General features: G+C 37.6%; 1 protein-coding gene across 8 annotated transcripts; it reads left to right on the top strand.

Moving 5' to 3' along the window:
• The first annotated feature begins 3397 nt into the window (after nucleotides 1–3397).
• pan2 (poly(A) specific ribonuclease subunit PAN2) lies at nucleotides 3398–21331 on the top strand. Of its 8 annotated transcripts, none has more exons than XM_079802482.1 (28): nucleotides 3398–3478; nucleotides 4330–4366; nucleotides 4994–5294; nucleotides 5607–5776; nucleotides 5970–6090; nucleotides 6557–6634; nucleotides 8495–8765; nucleotides 9894–10239; nucleotides 11734–11830; nucleotides 12151–12270; nucleotides 12576–12695; nucleotides 13043–13171; nucleotides 13305–13504; nucleotides 13620–13768; nucleotides 14398–14504; nucleotides 14851–14949; nucleotides 15188–15270; nucleotides 15493–15634; nucleotides 15772–15909; nucleotides 15990–16049; nucleotides 16178–16268; nucleotides 16529–16686; nucleotides 16776–16919; nucleotides 18341–18520; nucleotides 18597–18690; nucleotides 18783–18986; nucleotides 20003–20060; nucleotides 20781–21329. In XM_079802482.1, the coding sequence occupies exons 3-27, from the start codon at nucleotides 5007–5009 to the stop codon at nucleotides 20020–20022; spliced, it is 3609 nt and encodes a 1202-aa protein (XP_079658608.1). In that variant the 5' UTR covers nucleotides 3398–3478; nucleotides 4330–4366; nucleotides 4994–5006; the 3' UTR covers nucleotides 20023–20060; nucleotides 20781–21329. The 8 variants fall into 8 exon arrangements, with proteins under 8 accessions (XP_079658608.1, XP_079658606.1, XP_079658610.1 ...); XM_079802484.1 differs by having other exon boundaries at nucleotides 3406–3478; nucleotides 18783–18974; nucleotides 20781–21322; XM_079802480.1 differs by lacking the exon at nucleotides 20003–20060 and having other exon boundaries at nucleotides 3400–3478; nucleotides 18783–18974.
• Nucleotides 21332–21368: the final 37 nt, after the last annotated feature.

Below are 21368 nucleotides of genomic sequence, written 5' to 3'. Positions count from 1 at the left end.
AGCAGCTTTTATAAACGTGCATGCCTTTTGGGAAAAAAAAAACATTACTTTTTACAGGAGGACGATTGTGATGTAAAAGTATAAAATGGGAGGGAACATTTTTATATAAATTTGCATTCTCTCGCAAAACCTTTGTGTTCCCCCAAGCGTTAGAAAAGAACTCCATTATTTTTGCTAGCAAACACAAAATTTCTCAGGAGAACGCAGACATTTTGCGAGTGAATGCAAAGTTTCTTGGAGAACACAAAACATTTGTGAGGTAATACGAAAGGATTGCAAAATAATTTTTAATCTCCCATCTCATATTTCTTTCTATCACCGTGTCCATGTCCCTTTAGGGCAGGGATGGGCAAACCCGGTCCTGAAGGGCCACTGTCCTGCAGAGTTTAGCTCCAACCCTGTTAAACTCACTGTAGCCTTGGTAATCCTGAAGGCTTTGATTCGCTGGTTCAGGTGTGTTTCAGGCTAGAAATGACATCGAAAGCGGAAAAAGGTTGGTAAAAATGTACTACATTTACGTACACAAACTGACCATCAACCACAACTTTCAGATGCCATCTTTATTTTATAGCTTAACTGTAAATGAATGGAAAGCACAGGATTGTGGGATATCAAAGGCAGAGAAGGATACATTGCTGGCTTCAAAAATTGATCAAATAAAGGTAGCCTATCTCAGGGGACAGGAAGTGAAGCAAGCAAATTATGCCTTTAAATGCAGCCACACAGAGGGTCCATTTTGCTGGTGGAGCAGTTTCTGTTAGGTTCCTTGGACATAAATTTTACATCCAGGCATTATTTATCATATTTATCAATTTATTAGCCATTTCAAATTACATTACACTCTGGGACAATCAATATAATACTTTTGTATTATTCATTTAGCTATAGGCTATATATATATATATATATATATATATATATATATATATATATATATATATATATATATATATATATATATATATATATATATATATATATATATATATATATATATATATATATATAAGATATGCATGTGTGTATATTGTGTGTGTGTGTGTGTGTGTGTGTGTGTGTGTGTGTGTGTGTGTGTGTGTGTGTGTGTGTGTGTGTGTGTGTGTGTGTGTGTCTGTGAGAAAGAAAGAGAGAGAGAGAGAGACATGTTTTTATATTTCTTATATGTTTTTTTATTTTTCTGACAGAATCTTTTCCACATGGTACTCATGCTGATTGTGACGTGAGGTTGTATACAAATGTGGAATTTGTTGTGAATAAGTTGTGGAATTTTCTTGAAAAATTGTCCTCTGACTGACATTCTAACAAATATTAGTCTTTAACTTCCTTTTTAATGTGAAATGCAAAAGAATGTCCACTATCGGTAGATAAGCACATTTGTGATGTACTAAATAGAGGGCCATAACAAAAGCAATACGGGAAGTGTAATGATGTAATGATTTGTGAATGCAATGCACCAATGCTGAACCATTGCATACTAATGTAACTAACAAATAACTTACTTGGCATTAGCTCCTGAATTTCTCATGCATCTCCGAACCAAGGTATTTTTAGAGTGCACTTCCATATTGCTAATAAAAATCACCATTACGTTGCCATTAATTTAGAAGTCAGTAGTTACAGGAATTTTCTTCCACCTCAATTAAGCGCATAAGATATTCATGCGAATTTGAGGTGGTAAATCTCCTCTGTAGATCTTCCCATTCACAAATATTTCGCCATTTCATTGACATTATGAGGGAGCAACAGAATTCTCCCATTAAGACAATTGAAATGATAGAACTTCCAAAGCTGTAAACCTATAACCACACACTGTTCTTAGAATCCTGAATGAGATAGTTCCCCTGATTTGAGAGTGTTTTATTATGGGAGGAAGTGAGACTGTGTCCGCAAACCAAGCCTATAGCGTGCACAGAATTTCTTCTGTCCTGAAGATGGCAGTCTGCTTGTGGTGTCATCATCTTTATAGCTTTTCTGGTAATGTTTGTCCTGAAAGTCCTACCTCAACTCACCACCTCACTTTTCACAAACATCCTATTCTTTAATTGATGTCATGTTTTTTCTTTTCTTATTATTTATATTTTTACGTTGTTTGTTTTATTATTTGACTAATTGAGATTAAATTGTATTAATAGCCTTGAAATAAATATACTGAATTGACTGAAATAATATATTGGGGTCAACAAGATCACAATATAGACCAATCAAGCATAACATTATGACCTAATATTGTGTTAGGTCCCCCCTTTGCTGCCAGAACAGCCCTGACCTGTCGAGGCATGGACTCCACTAGACCCCTTAAGGTGTGCTGTGGTATTTGGCACCAAGATGTTAGCAGCAGATCCTTTAAGTCCTGTAAGTTGCGAGGTAGGGCCTCCATGGATCGGACTTGTTTGTTCAGGGGAATTTGGAGGACCCAAGATTTCCCAGCAGAACATTACCCAGAGCCAAAGCATCACACTGCCTCTGACAGCTTACCTTCTTCCTATGATAGTGCATCCTTGTGCCATGTGTTCCCCAGGTAAGCGACACACACACACACACACACACCCGGCCATCCACGTGATGTAAAAGAAAACGTGATTTATTAGACCAGGCCACCTTCTTCCATTGCTCCGTGGTCCAGTTCTGATGCTCATGTGCCCACTGTTGGCGCTTTCGGCAGTGGACAGGGGTCAGCATGGGCACCCTGACTGGTCTGCGGCTATGCAGCCCCATACGCAACAAACTGTGATGCACTGTGTATTCTGACACCTTTCTATCAGAACCAGCATTAACTTCTTGAGCAAATTGAGCTCCAGTAGCTCGTCTGTTTGATTGGACCACACAGGCCAGCCTTCGCTCCCCACGTGCATCAATGAGCCTTGGCCACCATGACCCTGTAGCTGGTCACCACTGTTCCTTCCTTGGACCACTTTTGATAGATCCTGACCACTGCAGGCTGGGAACACCCCACAAGAGCAGCAGTTTTGGAGATGCTCTGACCCAGTCATCTAGCCATCACAATTTGGCCCTTGTCAATCTTGGCCCATTTGTCCTGCTAACATCAATTTTGACAAAATGTTCACTTGCTGCCTAACATATCCCATAATCAGTGTTGTTCACTTCACCTGTCATAATGTTATGCCTGATCGGTGTATATAGAGTATATATATAATATTAGTGCTGTCAAATTGATTAATCGCATCCAAAATAAAAGTTTGTGTTTACATAATATAGAGAGAAAGAGAATAATTCCAGTATTTCCAATATTTTAAACTTTTCTAAAAAAAATTCTGTTTTTCTTTGTTTAATCATTTATTTTTCAGAATGAAAACATATTTCATAGACAGACAGACAAAATAATATTTTCATGTAACCGTTAAAGCGCCTATGATAATCCCGGATGCAGTTAAATCTCACCCGGAAGTGCGTGCTTGTTTTTGTTTTGAATGAAGGAGTAGTATGTGCATATGGATACGAGGATAACTGTAGTCTAAAGGTATGATTTCTCTCGGTAAATGTTCAAAATGCACATGTTGAGGCCCGTCCTGTTACGTTGTTAAAAGGACTGCAGAAACTATTTGAAATCGTGGGAGTAGATGTCAGACGTACCACGCAAAGAACATAATTAACTTTGCTCTTTTATTCAGATGTATTAATGCACGCGCTATTTAAAAAAGATTTACATGTAATGTTTTTCTTGTTTATACCGCGATAGGACACCGGCAAAACTGTCGCACACGTTAAAGTCCTTTAAAGCTTATTTACGTACAGTCCAACAACAGTATTTCGAAACCTAGTGAGCTGCCTACCTAGACAGCAGGTTTGGTCGTCATAGGTGTTTCACTTCGATCTAGAATGCGTTTACTGAACTCATGATGCTCAAAAATGCTGTCTAGGTAGGCAGCTCACTAGGTTTTGAAAAGCAGCACGTCTCCATAACTGGGTCCATTATCTAAAAGGGTGTATTTAAAGTTTATATTAGACAAATATATAATAAATTGGTTAAAAAAATTTATGAGAAAAAAAAAATAGAATCATTAAAAAAATGCTAGGGGGGAGTTATGATTTTAACAGGGTAACATATTTTATACAACGCATATCCTAGTCTTTTTATCTGAAAATTTCTAAGGAGAGAATAAATACAAAAATAGTAGCTTTTATGTCCATATTCTGGATTTTAAGTAGAAATTGGAAACCGGCCTAAAAGGGATAGTTTACCCAAAACAAAAACAGTTGACGATAGCCATTAACTTCCATAGTATTTTTTTCCTACTATGGAAGTCCATGGCTACCGTCAACTGTCTGGTTACTGACATTTTTCAGAATATCTTCTTTTGTGTTCAACAGAAGAAAGAAACTCATACAGGTTTGGAACAACTTGAGGGTGAGTAAATGATGACAGAATTTTGTAACACTTTACTTTACAGCAGGGGTCTCCAAACTCGGTCCTGGAGGGCCGCTGTCCTGCAGAGTTTAGCTCCAACCCCAAAATAAACACACCTAAACCAGTCCCAAGTAAGACACTGATTAGCTGGTTCAGGTGTGTTTAATTGGGGTTGGAGCTAAACTCTGCAGGACGGCGGACCTCCAGGACCGTGTTTGGAGACCCCTGCTTTACAGTGTCATTGTTACACATGTCGCATGTTGTTACTGTAGAAATAACTATAAATTATGTATAATTACATGCAATTAACCCTAAACCAAAACCTCATCCTAACACTAACTCTATAGTTCGTACATGTAGTTAATTATTATTACTACTCAGTACTTAAATGTATAATTACACTGCAACATTGACACCTAGAAATAAAGTGTAACCCAGAATTTACATTTTTGGGTGAACCGTCCCTTTAAATCCATTTCATTTAGAAGGAGGACGAAAGTAAAATAAAAAGTGAATCGATTTTTTGTTGATGTATTTAGAACAAAAAAAGGAGTTGAAGCTTTTTGTTAAAGTCATAAGGGATACATTAGGCACCCTTGACCCCATTTTGCTGTCCCTCTAACCCAGCACCACCATCCTCATGATGAACTTTGAGGGTCTGGACCCGGGCTTGGGCGAATACGCGCCCGGCATGCATGGCAGCCTGGAGCCCGGTCTGGACTCTTCCCTGGACCCACGGCTCGACCCGGCGCTGATGCAGGCCGTGGAGCTCGACCCTGATGCACTGTCCGTGCCGGGGTCCGACTCCATGCTCATAGTGGAGGGCATGTACTCAGAGCTGCACAGCGTGGCTGCTGAAGTCGGGATCCCTGTAACGGCCACACACTTCGACTTGCAGGAGGAGCTGCTGTGGATGGGGAACCACCGGGTGAAGTGACACATTATTACTGCATTTCTATCATTTACATAACACACCAAGCCAAAAATGTTACAATGTCCAACATAGAAAGTGCTTTCTCCAAAAATTCAGCATGAATGGATCCATGTTTCTAGTGAAGTTGGGAGATTTAGGGTTGAAGTTTAATCTCACTCTAAAAATTCAGCTGTGGTTTTGATAGCGATCGTACGCATTATCTCTGATGTACTTCCACATTGAGATGATGTCATTTTATTCACAAGCCTGAGCCACATTACTGACTTGGGTGTGTGTGCTGGTTTTTTCTTCTCTCTTTCATAACAGGGACATGCAAGTTCCTTCTTTGGTCCGACAATGGGCCGCTACTCCTCTTTCCAGGTGCACATGACTGATGACATTCGCCACATCCAGAGTATGGACACGGGGGTGCTGTTTCTGACCAAAAACAACCTCAAATGCCTCACGCGAGGAGGTTTTATTATGTTTGATTATCAGTGAGTTGCACACCCACATATACTACATTTAATGTGTGAAGATGTGAATGCAGGTATCTTGTCCAGACAAGCACTGGTGTGAATTATAATCCATGTCATACAGAACATACCAGGCGTATACTGCGATTACTCTAATAAAAGGTTTTATTTGTTTGCATATGTGTGGGTGTTGATTCATTCATTTTGTTTTCAGAATGGAGGAGGGTGCAGACATGCACAGTTTGATTCTGAATGACAACAACACATTGTTAATGGGGGGTCTGCAGAACTATGTGGTAGAACTGGACCTCACCACAGTACAGGAAACACAAAAAGTAAGGTGATGCAATACCACTTCGGTAATACTGTACTAGCTCTACCTATTTTTATATAGCATTTATTAATTAACTTCTTTTGAATAAAGATTTTACAATTTCCTTTTTTTTTAATGTATAAAACATTTTTTCTTTAAAGATCATCAAAGAAATAGAAATTCTAGATAGTGCTTTTTCTTTATTTCTTTTAAAAATAAAGATAAAAATAAATGTTAATATTTTATAGTCCAGCTTTGTTTATATGTTTATTTTTTGTCTTTTTATCATTTTTATATTTATTTATTTAATTACATTTATATTTTTAATGGCATTCATTTTATTCTTTTCAATTTATATTATTTTGTATATATATATTTTTTAAATGAATAAATCTATGGATGTTTTCAAGAATCATTTTACAAACTTTATGATGGGATGTTTCAGAGATTTTTTTCTAATGTTCATTTCATTTCTATTGTCATTCTAGTTTACTGTTGAAGTTCCTGGAGTCGCCATCATGAGACAGTCCAATCGCTTCTTTTTTTGCGGTCACACCTCTGGCAAGGTAAGTGAAGAACGAAAATGGATGTGGAACACAGTTTCCTCCTTTCGCTTTTGCCACAGAAATAGAGGGATGTGGTGTGTGAAAAGTTTTGCTCTTAGCTCATTTGGGACTGGCTGCCTACACTTTAGCTGTAAAAAAAGGGTAGAATACATAGGGCTTTTTCTCTTTGTTCATTCATACATTCCTAATTTTCTCACGTGCAGATCATCTCAGACTATTTGGTAGTTGGAATTTTCAGCTTGTCCACAAAATTAAGGGGAAGAGCTTTATGTGCATGGATCGATCTATCTCACCACAACATTTTGTATGATTATGTTGCAGTTCATTAAAAAAAAAAATATTTTGTTAGTAACTGCAGTTAATGTAATTTGCCAACATATATTTATAATTTTTTTAAAGATAGTATTTTAAACAACCTTTTTCTACAAATTATTTTTTTTATCCATGCAGTTGTATGACTTAAATACATGCACAGATCAGGCATAACATTATGACTTATGGTGAAGTGAATAACACTGATTATCTCTTCATCACAGCACCTGTTAGTGGGTGGGATATATTAGGCAGCAAGTGAACATTTTGTCCTTAAAGTTGATGTGTTAGAAGCAGTTAAAATGGAGTTTGACAAGGGCCAAATTGTGATGGCTATACGACTGGGTCAGAGCATCTCCAAAACTGCTGCTCTTGTGGGGTGTTCCCGGTCTGCAGTGGTCAGTCTCTATCAAAAGTGGCCCAAGGAAGGAACAGTGGTGAACCGGCGACAGAGTCTTGGGCGGCCAAGGCTCATTGATACACGTGGGCAGCGAAGGCTGGCCCGTGTGGTCCGATGATCAAACAGATGAGCTACTGTAGCTCAAATTGCTCAAGAAGTTAATGCTGGTTCTGATAGAAAGGCGTCAGAATACACAGTGCATCGCAGTTTGTTGCGTATGTGGTTGCATAGCCGCAGACCAGTCAGGGTTCTCATGTTGACCCCTGTCCACCACTGAAAGCGCCAACAGTGGGCATGTGAACATCAGAACTGGACCACAGAGCAATGGAAGAAGGTGGTCTGGTCTGATGAATCAAGTTTTCTTTTACATCACATGGATGACTTGGTGCATGTGCGTCGCTTACCTGGGGAACACATGGCACCAGGATGCACTATGGGAAGAAGGCAAGCCGGCGGATGCTTTGAGAAATGTTCTACTGGGAAACCTTGGGTCCTGCCATCCATGTGGATATTACTTTGACACGTACCACCTACCTAAGCATTGTTACAGACCATGTACACCCTTTCATGGAAACGGTATTCCCTGGTGGCTGTGGCCTCTTTCAGCAGGATAATGCGCCCTTCCACGAAGCAAAAATGGTTCAGAAATGGTTTGAGGAGCACAACAATGAGTTTGAGGTGTTGAGTTGGCCTCCAAATTCCCCAAATCTCAATATAATCGAGCATCTGTGGGATGTGCTGAACAAACAAGTCTGATCCATGGAGGCCCCACCTCGCAACTTACAGAACTTAAAGGATCTGATGCTAACATCTTGGTGCCAGATACCCCAGCACACCTTCTGGGGTCTAGTGGAGTCCATGCCTCAACGGGTCAGGGCTGTTTTGGTAGCAAAAGGGCTACCAGCACAATATTAGGAAGGTGGTCATAATGTAAATCAACAGCAAAAAGACCTAAATGGTGACTAACATAAAATCTTAATGCTGTAAATAAATTACATTTGTTTCTGGTGTAGATTTAGAATTAATGAATGATTCTTCCAACTATTATTGTTGAATGCATTCATCAGTATGCATAACCTTAATGAATCTCTCAAGTATATAGTAAAAATATATAGTAATCATTGTCATTTCTAAATTATTTGTCACAGGTGTCTCTGCGTGATGTACGCACATTTAAAATGGAGCATGAGTTTGACGCTTTCTCCGGAAGCCTGTCAGATTTCGATGTACACGGTAACCTGTTAGCGGCCTGTGGCTTCTCGAGCCGTGGCATGAATGGGCTGTCATGTGACCGGTTCCTCATGGTGTACGACCTACGCATGATGAGGGCTATCACCCCAATGCAGGTCCACGTGGACCCCCTTTTTCTCCGCTTCATCCCCACATACACCTCCCGTCTGGCTATCATTTCACAAACAGGTATGATGCATGGATGTGTATGTTTCAGAAGGGGTAGTACTGGTATTCACCTAACTATTACAAGAGAACATTAATGTTAATAGGTAGAATAAAATACTTTATGTAAAATATGTGGTAATAGTGTGGTTGCCACACCCCAGTCAACTGCTAACTGTCCCTGATTTGTTGAAGAAATGTTGGGGGACTTTTATTTACAACTTGCAAATAATTTTCATCAACCTATAGTGGTCTTCTTTGGGCTACCGTTGTTGTTCCCAGCCCTTTTTCTGAAACTTACTAAGTCTCAATTGGGTGCAGTTTTCAGCATTCAAAAGTCCCACCTTGCTTTCATTTCCCTTTGGTGGTTGTCATGTCGTCCACATAGATTTTAATTCGGCAGGTCACATGAACTAATCCTGCTGAAGGATCCAAACAGTGTCCCAGACATGCATCGCAATGTCTTTGGCTTGAAGACATTCTTACACAGCATTACATGTTGTGTTTTCAAGTAGAAAAAGATCAAAATGTGGGCTGGGGTTTGATTTTTATCCTTTGGGATTTGGTATTTTTATGCAATCAAACATACTGTATTTGAGAGCTAAATGTATTGGTTTGTAATTGGTTTGTCTTCTTTACAAAAATGCTTTAGAAAACCGTTCCCCCACTCCCATAATGTATTTAAAAAACATTTTTTTGTAGTGAGTTGTTGATTCTATGCTGTATGGGGATGGATCTTAACTAGTAACCAAATGCCTCTTGCAAACTGCTCTTTTCACAAAGATTCACACAAAAAAACGTGTTTTTTTTGTTTTGAATCCGGTTTCAATCTGACTCACTGATTTGTGAGATTCGTGAGTCACTGATTGATCAATGAACCATTCAGTTGTCACTGAGTGTACAGTTGACTCCCTCACTAAACAATTTTTCTATTATATCCGTTCTGAAATGAACCATGAGCCGTTACTGTGATGTATTAGTCTATTCACTTACTAATTATTCATATGACAATGTATGATTAAAGATACCTATTTACACCAGAGTGTTGGTAATTAATAATGGTGTTCTAAAAAGAAACCACTCAAATTTTATACAAAAATATTATTGGTTATTACTTGTCATTGAGATCCTGGTGTGTGTGTGTCGCTGTAGGTCAGTGTCAGTTCTGCGAGCCCACCGGCCTGGCCAATCTGGCTGATATCTTCCACGTCAACACTGTGGGGCACCTGCTGATGAGCTTTGATGTGTCGTCCAGCAAACAGGCACTCTCCTTTGGGGACTCTGGTGGCTGTATGCACCTGTGGTCCAGTGCCCCAGAGGTGTCCTATAACAGTTACTCCAGGGAGACGGAGTTAGCTCTGCCCTGCCTGGTGGACTCCTTGCCCCAGCTGGATTGGAACCATGAGCTGATGCCTCTGTCCCTTCTGCCAATGCCCCTTACTAGTACAGAGCCCCTGGTCTCTGATTGGCCCACCGCCCTCATCGCACCTAGCCCCAGGTATGACTGAGCTTCATTCTGTCTTGTAGATATTTTGATTAATGAATATATACATATACATGTTTATGCTTATTTGTATTTATTTGATCAATATACAGTAAAAACAGTAATTTCAATATTACAATTTAAAGTAATGGTTTTCTATTTTAAAATTGTAATTTTTTTTCCTGTGATGGCAAAGCTGAATTTTCAGCATCATTACTCCAGACTTCATTGTCACATGATCCTTCAGAAATCATTCTAATTTGCTGATTTGGTGCTCAAGAAACATTTTTGATGTTGAAAATGGTTGTGCCGCTTAATATTTTTGTGGAAACCATGAAGATTTTAGTCAGGATTCTATTCAAAAGAACACCATTTATTTGAAATAGAAATGTTTTATAACATTGTAAATGTCTTTACTGTCACTTTTAATAAATTAAAATGCACCCTTGCCGAATAAAAGTATTTATTTATTTCTGACCCCAAACATGAATAGTAATGCATATATAAATACTTTTTAATATTTCTGAAGGATGTAGTGCTTGAAGAGACTTGAAGAGTAGTGCTATTTTGTTCATATCAAATTTATATTTATTGTTTACATCTTTATTGTTAAATGTATTATTTTATTATTGGGGCTGTCAAAAGATTAATCGCGATTAATCGCATCCAAAATAAAAGTTTGTGTTTACATAATATATGTGTGTGTACTTGTGTGTTAATTATTATTTATATATAAATACACACACATTCATGTATCTATTTAAGAAATATTTGCATGTATATACATTTATATAATCTATAATATATATAAATATAAATGTTTTATATATAAAAATAAAAAAAATTTCTTAAATATATACATGCTTGTGTGTGTATTTTATATATAAATAATAATTAACAGAGTACACACACATATATTATGTAAACACAAACTTTTATTTTGGATGCGATTAATCTTTTGACAGCCCTATTTATTATACATTTATTTAGATTTTGTGTATGTCAAATGTATGTGTTTTTAATCCAATTTTGTGGAAACATTACCAATTGAATCAAATTATAAGTAAAAAAAAAGAAAAGATTAAAATTGCTGCTGGTATTTTATTGTAAATTGAAGTTTGAACACATTGCATTGTGAGATATGGTATTCAAAAGTTGTGTTATTTTGTATACTGCATATTTTGGCAAATGTAATAGGAAATCTAGGTATTCTATGCATACATACAGTTTGCATACTGTGTGCACAGTATGAATACTATATTTTTCAGAATGTTGTAGAGTAGTATGGTATTTTGCATCGAGTGTTATTGAGTAATACTGCCCCCTGCAGTATGTCTCATTCTAGGTCATAACCTTAAGTACTAGAACTGGATTGATTGTGATATTCTTAAATTTGAGCAAAAATATATACACATTTTATTTTATTGATTGCCGTTTATGAATATCAATTCCCTCAACAAATGAGATGTTGTGTGGTGTTTTGTTGATGTTGACTGTTTTCGCTGTCAGACGAGCCCCTGCGGTAGATCCAGAGATTCTTAGGACTATGAAAACTGTGGGCTTTATTGGATATGCCCCCAATCCTAGAACCCGTCCCAGAAACCAGGTAAGCATGTACTCTTTTCAAACTTGTCGCTAGTTTATGTTTGAATGATCTAAATATGGCAAAATGCAGAATTGAAATGGTTCAGTGGTTTCAGCATCATTAAATGTGTAATGTGTAAATGTGTTGTTACTAAACAATTATTGAGTAATTTAAATTAAGTCAAGACAAACCTTTTGCATATGTTTTAAGAGGTTATATCTTACAGTAATGTAGCTGATCCAGTCTCTTTGGTATGTTATTTGACAATGCGTCAATCATTTCAGAGCAGTAATGCTGTCTAACCAGTAATTTCTTCTTCATTTGATCTCTGTTTTTGCCAGGTTCCTTATAAGATTAAAGACGTAGAACTTGAGTATGACAGCTATAACCAGGTCCCGGAGTCTCCTATTGGTCGAGATGAGGAACCGCATCTTTACATGATTCCAAAGAAATACAGGAAGGTAGTTATTGTGCATAATCCATTGATCTTGGTGATGCTTTGTTCAAATAATTACATACTACTTCAGCTATTTTGTCCATTAGAAATGTTTTTTAGAAGAGATGAGATGTTATATTGTTTTTAGAACAAAAACTGAAGTCATAGAAAGATTTGCTGCAGTTGAATAATAAAATATTAATAATGAATCACAATGTCATATCCCCATGATATGACACTGTGTCATAGAACGTGATTCTCATGTTTATTAAATACACCTGAAACACTGGGATTAGACTGTTCTGATTATGTGATGTATGTTTATGTCAGGTGACCATTAAATATTCCAAACTGGGACTGGAAGACTTTGATTTTAAGCACTATAACCGGACTCTGTTTGCTGGTCTGGAGCCTCACATACCCAATGCTTACTGTAACTGCATGATCCAGGTAAAAATACACACACACACACACTCTCTTTGACTGCAATATATTATTATATGTAATATATTTCATATATTTAATTATAATTAAATATAACTAATAACAGTTATATACTTATTTTAAAGTAGGTAAACCCATATTTTATATATTATATATTTTAGTTGAAATGTAGTTTGAAGTTTTGATGATATATCTGGGGGAAAAATCCCAATACGTCACAGGTCGATTACTCTAAAAAAAGTCCTCTGGTTTTTTTTGTGCTCTAAGGAATTTTGAGAATGCATAACTTTCACTTTGGATGTATTCGTCCTCTAGGATTTTATTAATAGTTAACCCTTTGTGTGCTGTGACAGGTGCTGTACTTCCTGGAGCCAATCAGGTGCCTGGTACAGAATCACTTGTGTCAGAAGGAGTTCTGTCTGGCCTGTGAGCTGGGGTTCCTTTTTCACATGCTGGACTTGAGTAGAGGAGACCCCTGCCAGGTGCACAAGCACTTTTCATCCAATCAGAGTTCACCATCATCTGCTGTAGTTGCAGATCTATGCCATCAGAGCGGTCAGATATGCATAGTGTATGCACATGAACAGAGCATTTGTTTGTTTGTTTCCTTCACAGGCCAGTAATTTTCTCCGGGCTTTCCGGACGATTCCAGAGGCATCTGCGTTGGGTTTGATCCTGGCTGACTCTGATGAGCAGACAGGGAAAGCCCGTCTGGGGCGTCTCATCCAGAGCTGGAACCGTTTCATTCTCGCACAGCTGCATCAGGAAACACTGGAGCAGGAAGGACCACAGGCGTACAGAGGAGCCAGCAGCAGGTGTGGACTCCACAGTGGAGCTGCATCATTCATGAAACGCAAGCCCAATCAATTCAATGCATTAGATTACACAAGAACTGAGTTAAGAACAATTTGTGTTTTGTGTCCATGGCAGTGGGCTTGGTTCCTCTGGGGAATCTGTGATTGGCCGGTTGTTTGGCTGTGAAGTGGAGAACAGCAGTTTGTGTCGCTGTGGAAAGGAGACGGTTCGCTCTTCTTTGACACTGCTGTTTACCATGCACTACCCTGAGCAGAGCTCTCTGGGTCAGAACCACCATATCACACATCTATATAGAGCAGGGGTGTCCAATCCTGATCCTGGAGGGCCACTGCCCTGCAAAGTTTAGCTCCAACCCCAATTAAACACACCTGAACCAGTTAATCAAGGTAAGTTGGAGCTAAACTCTGAAGGGTAGTGGCCCTCCAGGACCGAGTTTTGACACCCCTGATATAGAGCATCTATGTAGAGCAGTGTGCCTCAAACTCGGTCCTGGAGGGCCACTGTCCTGCAGAGTTTAGCTCCAAACCTAATCAAACACACCTTCCTGTGATTTTATAGGCCCTGTCCCAAATGGCACACTTCATGTGCACTTTCGCTCTTGTGGACTTAGAATGGCCGCTGCGTGCGCGTGTCTGTTAAGTCCACGAGTGTCAGTGATCCTAGTGATCAGGGCCTAGTGATCCTGAATACCTTGATTAGTTTGCTCAGGTGTGTTTGATCAGGGTTTGAGCTAAACTCTGCAGGACAGTGGCCCTCCAAGACCAAGTTTGAGGAACCCTGATGTAGAGTTTTGCTAGAGTTTTGGAGATGGGTTGATTTTACATTTTTCTTGTTCTAGAAACTAAATTAATTCATTAACTAATTGGATTCATTTTTAATTGGATGCGTACAGATAAGACGATAGAGGAATATGACTTCGCAGACATCCTGAAGAAGAGCATCTGTCTGGAACAGAGCACACAGGCTTGGTGTGACAACTGTGAGAAATACCAGCCAACAGTAAGTCATTCTGTCTCTTTCTCTTTCTTCTCTTTTATTTGTAATATAACTTTCTAATATCTAATATAACTACACAATTTGATAAATGATTACAATGATTTCTGAAGGATCATGTGACACTGAAGACTGGATTTGTATTGGAACATGACAGGAATAAATTACATTTTTAAAATATATTAAAATAGAACATTTTAAATTCTAATAAAATTTCGCAGTATTACTGTTTTACAATAATAATTTACAACTTCTTTCAAAAACATTTAAAAATATTACTGAGCCCACATTTTTGAACGGTAGTGTACATACACGGTATATGGCTAAATACCAAATACTTTTCTACTTTTAGGTGCAGACCAGGAACATTCGCTGTCTGCCTGATGTTTTGGTGATCAACTGTGAGGTGAACAGCACTAAAGAGGCAGAGTTCTGGAAGGCACAGACTGAGGTCAGACTCGTATCCGTTTCAGTTGCCAGAATATATAGTCATGTATTAACAGAATCCATAAATCTTCTTTACACAAAAATTCTTTACACATCCGCATCATGGGTTAAAAATCTTCACCAGCGATGCAACAGCCTGTTCATTCAGCTGATTGGTGTATAATTGGTGTAAAAAACTATAGGCACATTGATTTGTCTTGATTTTCCATTCATTCAGCAATGAATACTCTTTTTGTCCACAGTATGCTTTCAACAAAGCTCTGAAGAAAGAGGCAGCTGAACCTCAGAAACCCAAAGAGCCTCTACCGACAGAATGGTGTTTAGAGTAAGTGCGCTGGTGTGTGTGTGATAATTTAGGTTATAATAGTTTTCATGTTAATTTTTGTTTAATTTTTTAGTAATTTCATGATTTAATAGTTCTTTATAAATAATTCTATTTAGGTTTTATTTAGGTTTTTATTTATTTCCAGATAATAATTTTAGTGCTTTAACTTGAACATATTTCAATTTCAGTTCAAATTCTCATTGTGTGTGTGTGTGTTTACAGGGAAGAACTGTGCAGCGTGGAGGGCTTGACATTTGACTCTCAAGCAGAGGACATGAGGCACGTGTGGATCCCTCTTAGTCTGAAGATGTGCATTAGTAAGTCACAGGGCCTGGAGGTCAGCAGCCTGTCTGAGGGAGAGGAGGTGAGAAACACATTTTCACTCTTTCCAGATTAACTGGATTAAGTTTATCAAGAATTGCTAAACTTCCGACAGATGACATTGGAGGTTATTAAAAGAAAATTCTGCTCAACCAAATTGTGACTTATTTCTTCTCATAGCTGACTGAAAGTGAAGAGGCAGATGGGGCTTCTGTCTATGACCTGGTCGTCACTGTGTCTCATATCCAAGATGCTCGGACAGGAGGAAACCTGGTGGCACATATCAAAGTGGGCGAGACCTACCATCAGAGGAAAGAAGTGAGCAAAGACTTTTAAGAACTTGCTAGAAATTTGACATATGCTGGACATGGACTGAGTTTTCTGTGTCTTGCTTTCAGGGAGTAACACACCAGCAGTGGTATCTGTTTAATGATTTTCTGATTGAGCCGATTGACAAGGTAAAAATACCAAACATCACTTTACACAATCCATATACACAGTAATGTATTTGCTCAAAATATCGCACTGCAATACTGCAATTGCTTCAATTATAACTAAATTCTTTCACAAAATGTATCTCCATTAGGCTGAATCAGCACAGTTTGATGCTAACTGGAAGGTTCCTGCTGTACTTTACTACATCAAGAGGAACTACAAAGCCAAGTATGATTTTCGAAGTATGTGATACTTTATCTCACTTTAAATACATCCTCTCATTAAAAATTGAAATTTTTTGCTTGCATTTTATGATGAGAACATTTGTTATATACATTGCAATATACATATTATAATATACATAGAAGGATGCATTAAATCAATCAAAAGTGACAGTGAAGACTTATAATGTTACAAAATATTTCTGTTTTAAATAAATGCAGTTCTTTTGAACCTTCTTTTCTTCATTTGAATTATTCCTGCATCTTCTCCATTTCCTCAGTTAAGAACCCCATCGAGGCCAGCGTTCTGCTGACGGAGGCCTCGTTGGCACGGAAACAGAGGAAGAGTCACGCCACCTTCATACCCCTAATGGTGAGCGAAATGCCGCAAGTTGGAGACCTTGTTGGATTAGACGCAGAGTTTGTCACGCTCAACCAGGTTAGTAGGAAACAATACAGTATTTTTGGCTGTAATTACTGGGATTTTTGAGCATATTTTCTCCTACCCAAAATATTTAACTTGAACAGGAAGAAGCAGAACTGCGCAGCGACGGGACCAAGTCCACCATTAAGCCCAGCCAGATGTCTGTCGCTCGTATCACATGCGTGAGAGGCCAGGGTCCCAATGAGGGAGTGCCGTTCATTGATGACTACATATCTACACAGGAACAGGTCAAGACTCTGTCAAAACATTCTAAGGACTTGTACATACTGTAAAGTTTCAGGATTGACAACCGAATTTTAATATGGGAGTGAATCCCCTAAATTATCATTGTGTGTGTGTGTGTGTGTGTGTTCGGAACACAACTCACTCCCGAAACTGTGATGATTGACACCGTGGTAATCATAGCAATCTTAGCATCTCACGTGTTTGGTATCCACTATTTTTACCAAAGTAATAATATTACAACAACAAAAGACGTGTTGGCTGCGTCCAAAATCGCATGCTTTCTGGAGTAGGTACTTATTTTTAATAAGTAATAACTTCACGTCCGCTAAAAAAAGTATGTTCTATATAGTATGAATGTGTGTAGTATGAATGTAATCTGGACGTACTACATTCTCCATGTTGTCTTTATCACATGACCTACCAGCGTCAGATGCATCGCTTCACTGCCCTTCTCAAGTCCTCTCCTGTGGCCTCATGGGATAGTAAAGTGTCCATCATATTCACACTTCAGAATTTATAACCCTACTCTTTTATGAATACTGTAAATTCGGAAATACTTCTTTTGTCACGTACTGTTTTTCGCCTACTTTTTAGTAGGGAAGTTTGTGAATTCGGATGTTACCATTGTGTTCTGCAATTGAAACTAAACCACCGGCGACAGAGGTATCGTGTTTTGTTTAAGGCTGCTTTGCAGAGCGCTTTCTTGCCGTGTTGCCATATCTACTTATTATAAGCCATTATAAGCCGTTTTTGGGTTTGTTGTTTAAGCTTGGCTCATAAACCATTCAAGTTAATGGATTTATTAAAGTGGGAAGGTGCGGGTCGTAATATTTTGGTCTTATTTTCTATATAAAGCATTTGGATTTATTTCATACCTTTTTTCCTGTGACTTTCTTGCACTGCACACATACAGACGAGTGAAATGAGCATGTTAAATACAGCATTAACAACAACTAGTTGTTCAGTTCAATTCTGTACAAACTGCAAATACTTTTTGGAAATGCGGTTATCACTACCTGCATTTTTCTAGATTTAATTCGATTGTAGAATGCGGTTTTCACTCCTGTAAATGACTACATTTTGTGTGCAAGGTAAATTAACAACCGTATTTAGCTGCTGTGTGTATGTAACTCACATAATAGGGAAATTACCTTTGGAAATGATAAGGGCTTTTTAATGAGCTCATAAAATGAGAACCTCAGTTTAGTTTTTTGCCTTATCAGGAGAGATCTGTTACTGCCTTCATCATTTTTGAATCATTTAATTGTAAGGTGAATCACTAAGGAAACAACTATTACTGTACAAGTGAGTTCCATATTACTGTAAGCTTGCTTTCGGTATTTTTCAAAAAACATGAAATCATATTCAAAATTTTGGGAAAACACTTTACTTTCTGCTTCTTACTGCCTCTTTGCGTGTGTAGGTGGTGGACTACCTGACTCAGTACTCTGGTATCAAACCTGGAGACCTGGATGCAAAGATTTCATCGAAACACTTGACTACTCTGAAGTCTACGTACCTTAAATTGCGATTTCTTATCGACACTGGCGTTCGCTTTGTCGGCCACGGTTTGCAGAAGGATTTTCGGGTCATTAACTTGATGGTGAGTTGAAGTTGTGTAAATGTATTCTTTTTATTTATTAAGTGGAAACAAATATTAAAACCCTGACATTTTGTAGGTTCCAAAAGACCAGGTGATTGACACGGTCTACCTCTTCCACATGCCTAGGAAACGTATGATATCGCTCCGTTTCCTGGCATGGTACTTTCTCGGTAGGTTTCTCGCATAAGCATTCTTTATCTCCTGACCTCATATGTCATTTTCTGTGTATCAGTGTTTTATGGCTTTTTGAATATTTGTTTAGATCTGAACATCCAGGGTGAAACTCATGATAGTATTGAAGATGCACGGACTGCCCTACAGTTGTACAGGAAGTACCTGGAGCTGAGTCATAACGGAGGAAAAGAAGAGTTCCGGAAGGTTCTCAAGGCTCTCTATGAGAAAGGACGCAAGCAAGACTGGAAAGTTCCAGAAGTTGACTCTGCAGATGGTCAAGGTAGCCCAAAAAGTATGAATCACTGACATGGCAGTGACATTATTTCACATAATATATATTATTGCTGATGTCTATATACAATAATTATTATAATACGTGTAACGTGACCCTGGACCACAAAACTAGTCACGGGAATACTTGTGGCAATAGCCAATAATACATTGTATGGGTCAAAATTATCGATTTTTCTTTTATGCCAAAAATCATGATATTAAAGGGTTACTTCAGCGATTTTGCATTAAGCTTTGTATCAGTAGAAACCTGGTAGTATATTCAAATTATGGTAAAATTATTGTATTTATTATGAAGATCAAAATGACGGTGGGGGGGAGTGGCCTCGTAGGGCAGCGAAGGAAGTGCCTTCTGGGAGTTGTTGTCTTTCATCCACATGAGATACAAATACATTTTCTATCTTTTCTCAGTCTAGAAGGCACCAAATTCAAAAATAATTTCACATTTCTACTACATAAATGACCCAGTTTAAATACACATTCATCTTCCCAGCGCTGGTGCCCCTTTAAATAAAGTCTCTAACAGCTAAATGTTCCATGAAGATATTTTGTACATTTCCTACCATAAATATATAAAAAATGTATTAGTAGAAGTAGTAATATGCATTGCTAAGGACTTAATTTGGACAACTTTAAAGGTGATTTTCCTCAATATTTAGACTTTTTTGCACCCTCATATTCCAGATTTTCAAATAGTTGTATCTCGGCCAAATATTGTTCTATCCTAACTAACCATACATATAAATCTCAATTTCAAAAAATGTACTCTTATGACTGGTTTTGTGGTCCAGGGTCACATATACATAATAGCATTATATTTTTAGAGGGAGCTAAACTGTTTAGAAAACTAGTAAATGTTTTGCAATGCATTCAGTTTATCAAATGCTGATACTGATATTTTTGTGGGAAAATTTGCTAATATACTGTAAAATGCATTGAAATAATACAATGTTTACACAAATTTGATATAATATTTACTTAAATATTATGATTTTTTACATGTTCAACTTTCTTTAGTGTGTAATGTTGCTGTTTGAGCATGAAGTCACTCCAAAGGGAGTAATTCTCTATATCAGTAAGAACTGTTTCTGAACTCCCTCAAATGCTTCGGTTGTAGTCTTGAGTTTTCTTCCAGGAATGTACACATTATTCCTCATTTAAATAATTTCCGCCTAAGGCATACAGTCAAACCATAAATTATTCAGACACCAGATATAATTTTTACTAGTAGTGGATGCAGGACACTAAAGTTAATTTATGTAAATGAGGATCGCAAAATAAAGTAAACTAAACTGTGACGTATAATAACCAAAAATTCTTCATACAGTGGACTAACAGTAAAATTGATAAAAACTGAATAAAATTAAGCATTGGTTGACCTAAATTGGTATTATCTGATTGTGTACTTAAATTGGACAGCTGATTGTAACTCATACATACCTTTCAATCAAAGCTATCTGACATTATCAAGATGAATTTGTTCTGACACAGTTTAACTTTGTCATATTTTATTACCGTTTTCTAAACTATACTGAATAAACTGTGATAATGTGAGAAAATGTTGAAGGCGTCTGAATAGATTTTGGTTTGAATGTATGTGAAAAAAGTGGGCGAGGCCTGATTGAGTTGCATGGCAATTGTGTAATTGCAAAAAAATGATTTTTTTTCATTTAGCCACATAACAAAGCATGTGTCTATCATTTTAAAAACTTTCTTTTGTCATAATTGACATTTTTATGTGTGCACAAGTTTAACAAATGTTAGATGGACTTCTGATGCTCTTTTCCCTCTGCAGGTACAGCTGTGTTTTCCTCAGTGATGGGTTTATGATTCTACTCTCGTGTTGGTTATATTCTTGCCAAACAGATGCCAGCTCACATCATTTTTTGTACAGCCTTTCAGTGTTCTTTTTCAACATGTCTTGAGCCAAAATTGCCACTTAATGAGTATATTTCATGTCATTAGGTAGCAAATCTGAAACAAGGCATGCTATTCTGTGTTAGTCTGTTTTACCCTTTAAAAAACGTTAAAACATTTCATCATGTCAGAGTTTTCTCCACAGAATTGTTTATCCTGTATGTGTCTGTCAGGATAAGAATATGAATTAGGACAGAAAAAAAAAGTTTTCTGGACTGAGACCCAATTAAAATGTATGAACCAAGTGATTTTTGCTCTTTTGACACCACGGTGGCTTTTTTGGTAAGGTATTTATATTGTATCAGAAACTGCACTTAGACAGAATATGAATTAAGCTGAGTGGGTTTACAGTGTTATTTTCTATTTTGTATCTATGATGTACATTTCCATAAAGTGGCAGCTGAATAAAGACTTTTGGATAAATCTCAGAGTCCATCTTAAAGCTCATTTCCAATCAGTGGATTAT

Source organism: Gobio gobio (genome assembly GCF_949357685.1).
Source record: "Gobio gobio genome assembly, chromosome: 21".
Classification (NCBI taxonomy): domain Eukaryota; kingdom Metazoa; phylum Chordata; class Actinopteri; order Cypriniformes; family Gobionidae; genus Gobio; species Gobio gobio.
This window is presented reverse-complemented; position numbering and strand designations above follow the sequence as displayed.

Bases quoted from the DNA above. Each gene is read 5' to 3' on its own strand.
- pan2 (XM_079802478.1), top strand. From the start codon at position 5,007: ATGATGAACTTTGAGGGTCTGGACCCGGGCTTGGGCGAATACGCGCCC. The intron at 5,777-5,969 runs GTGAGTTGCACA...TTTTGTTTTCAG, and splicing joins TTTATTATGTTTGATTATCA to AATGGAGGAGGGTGCAGACA. The intron at 8,766-9,893 runs GTATGATGCATG...GTGTCGCTGTAG, and splicing joins GGCTATCATTTCACAAACAG to GTCAGTGTCAGTTCTGCGAG.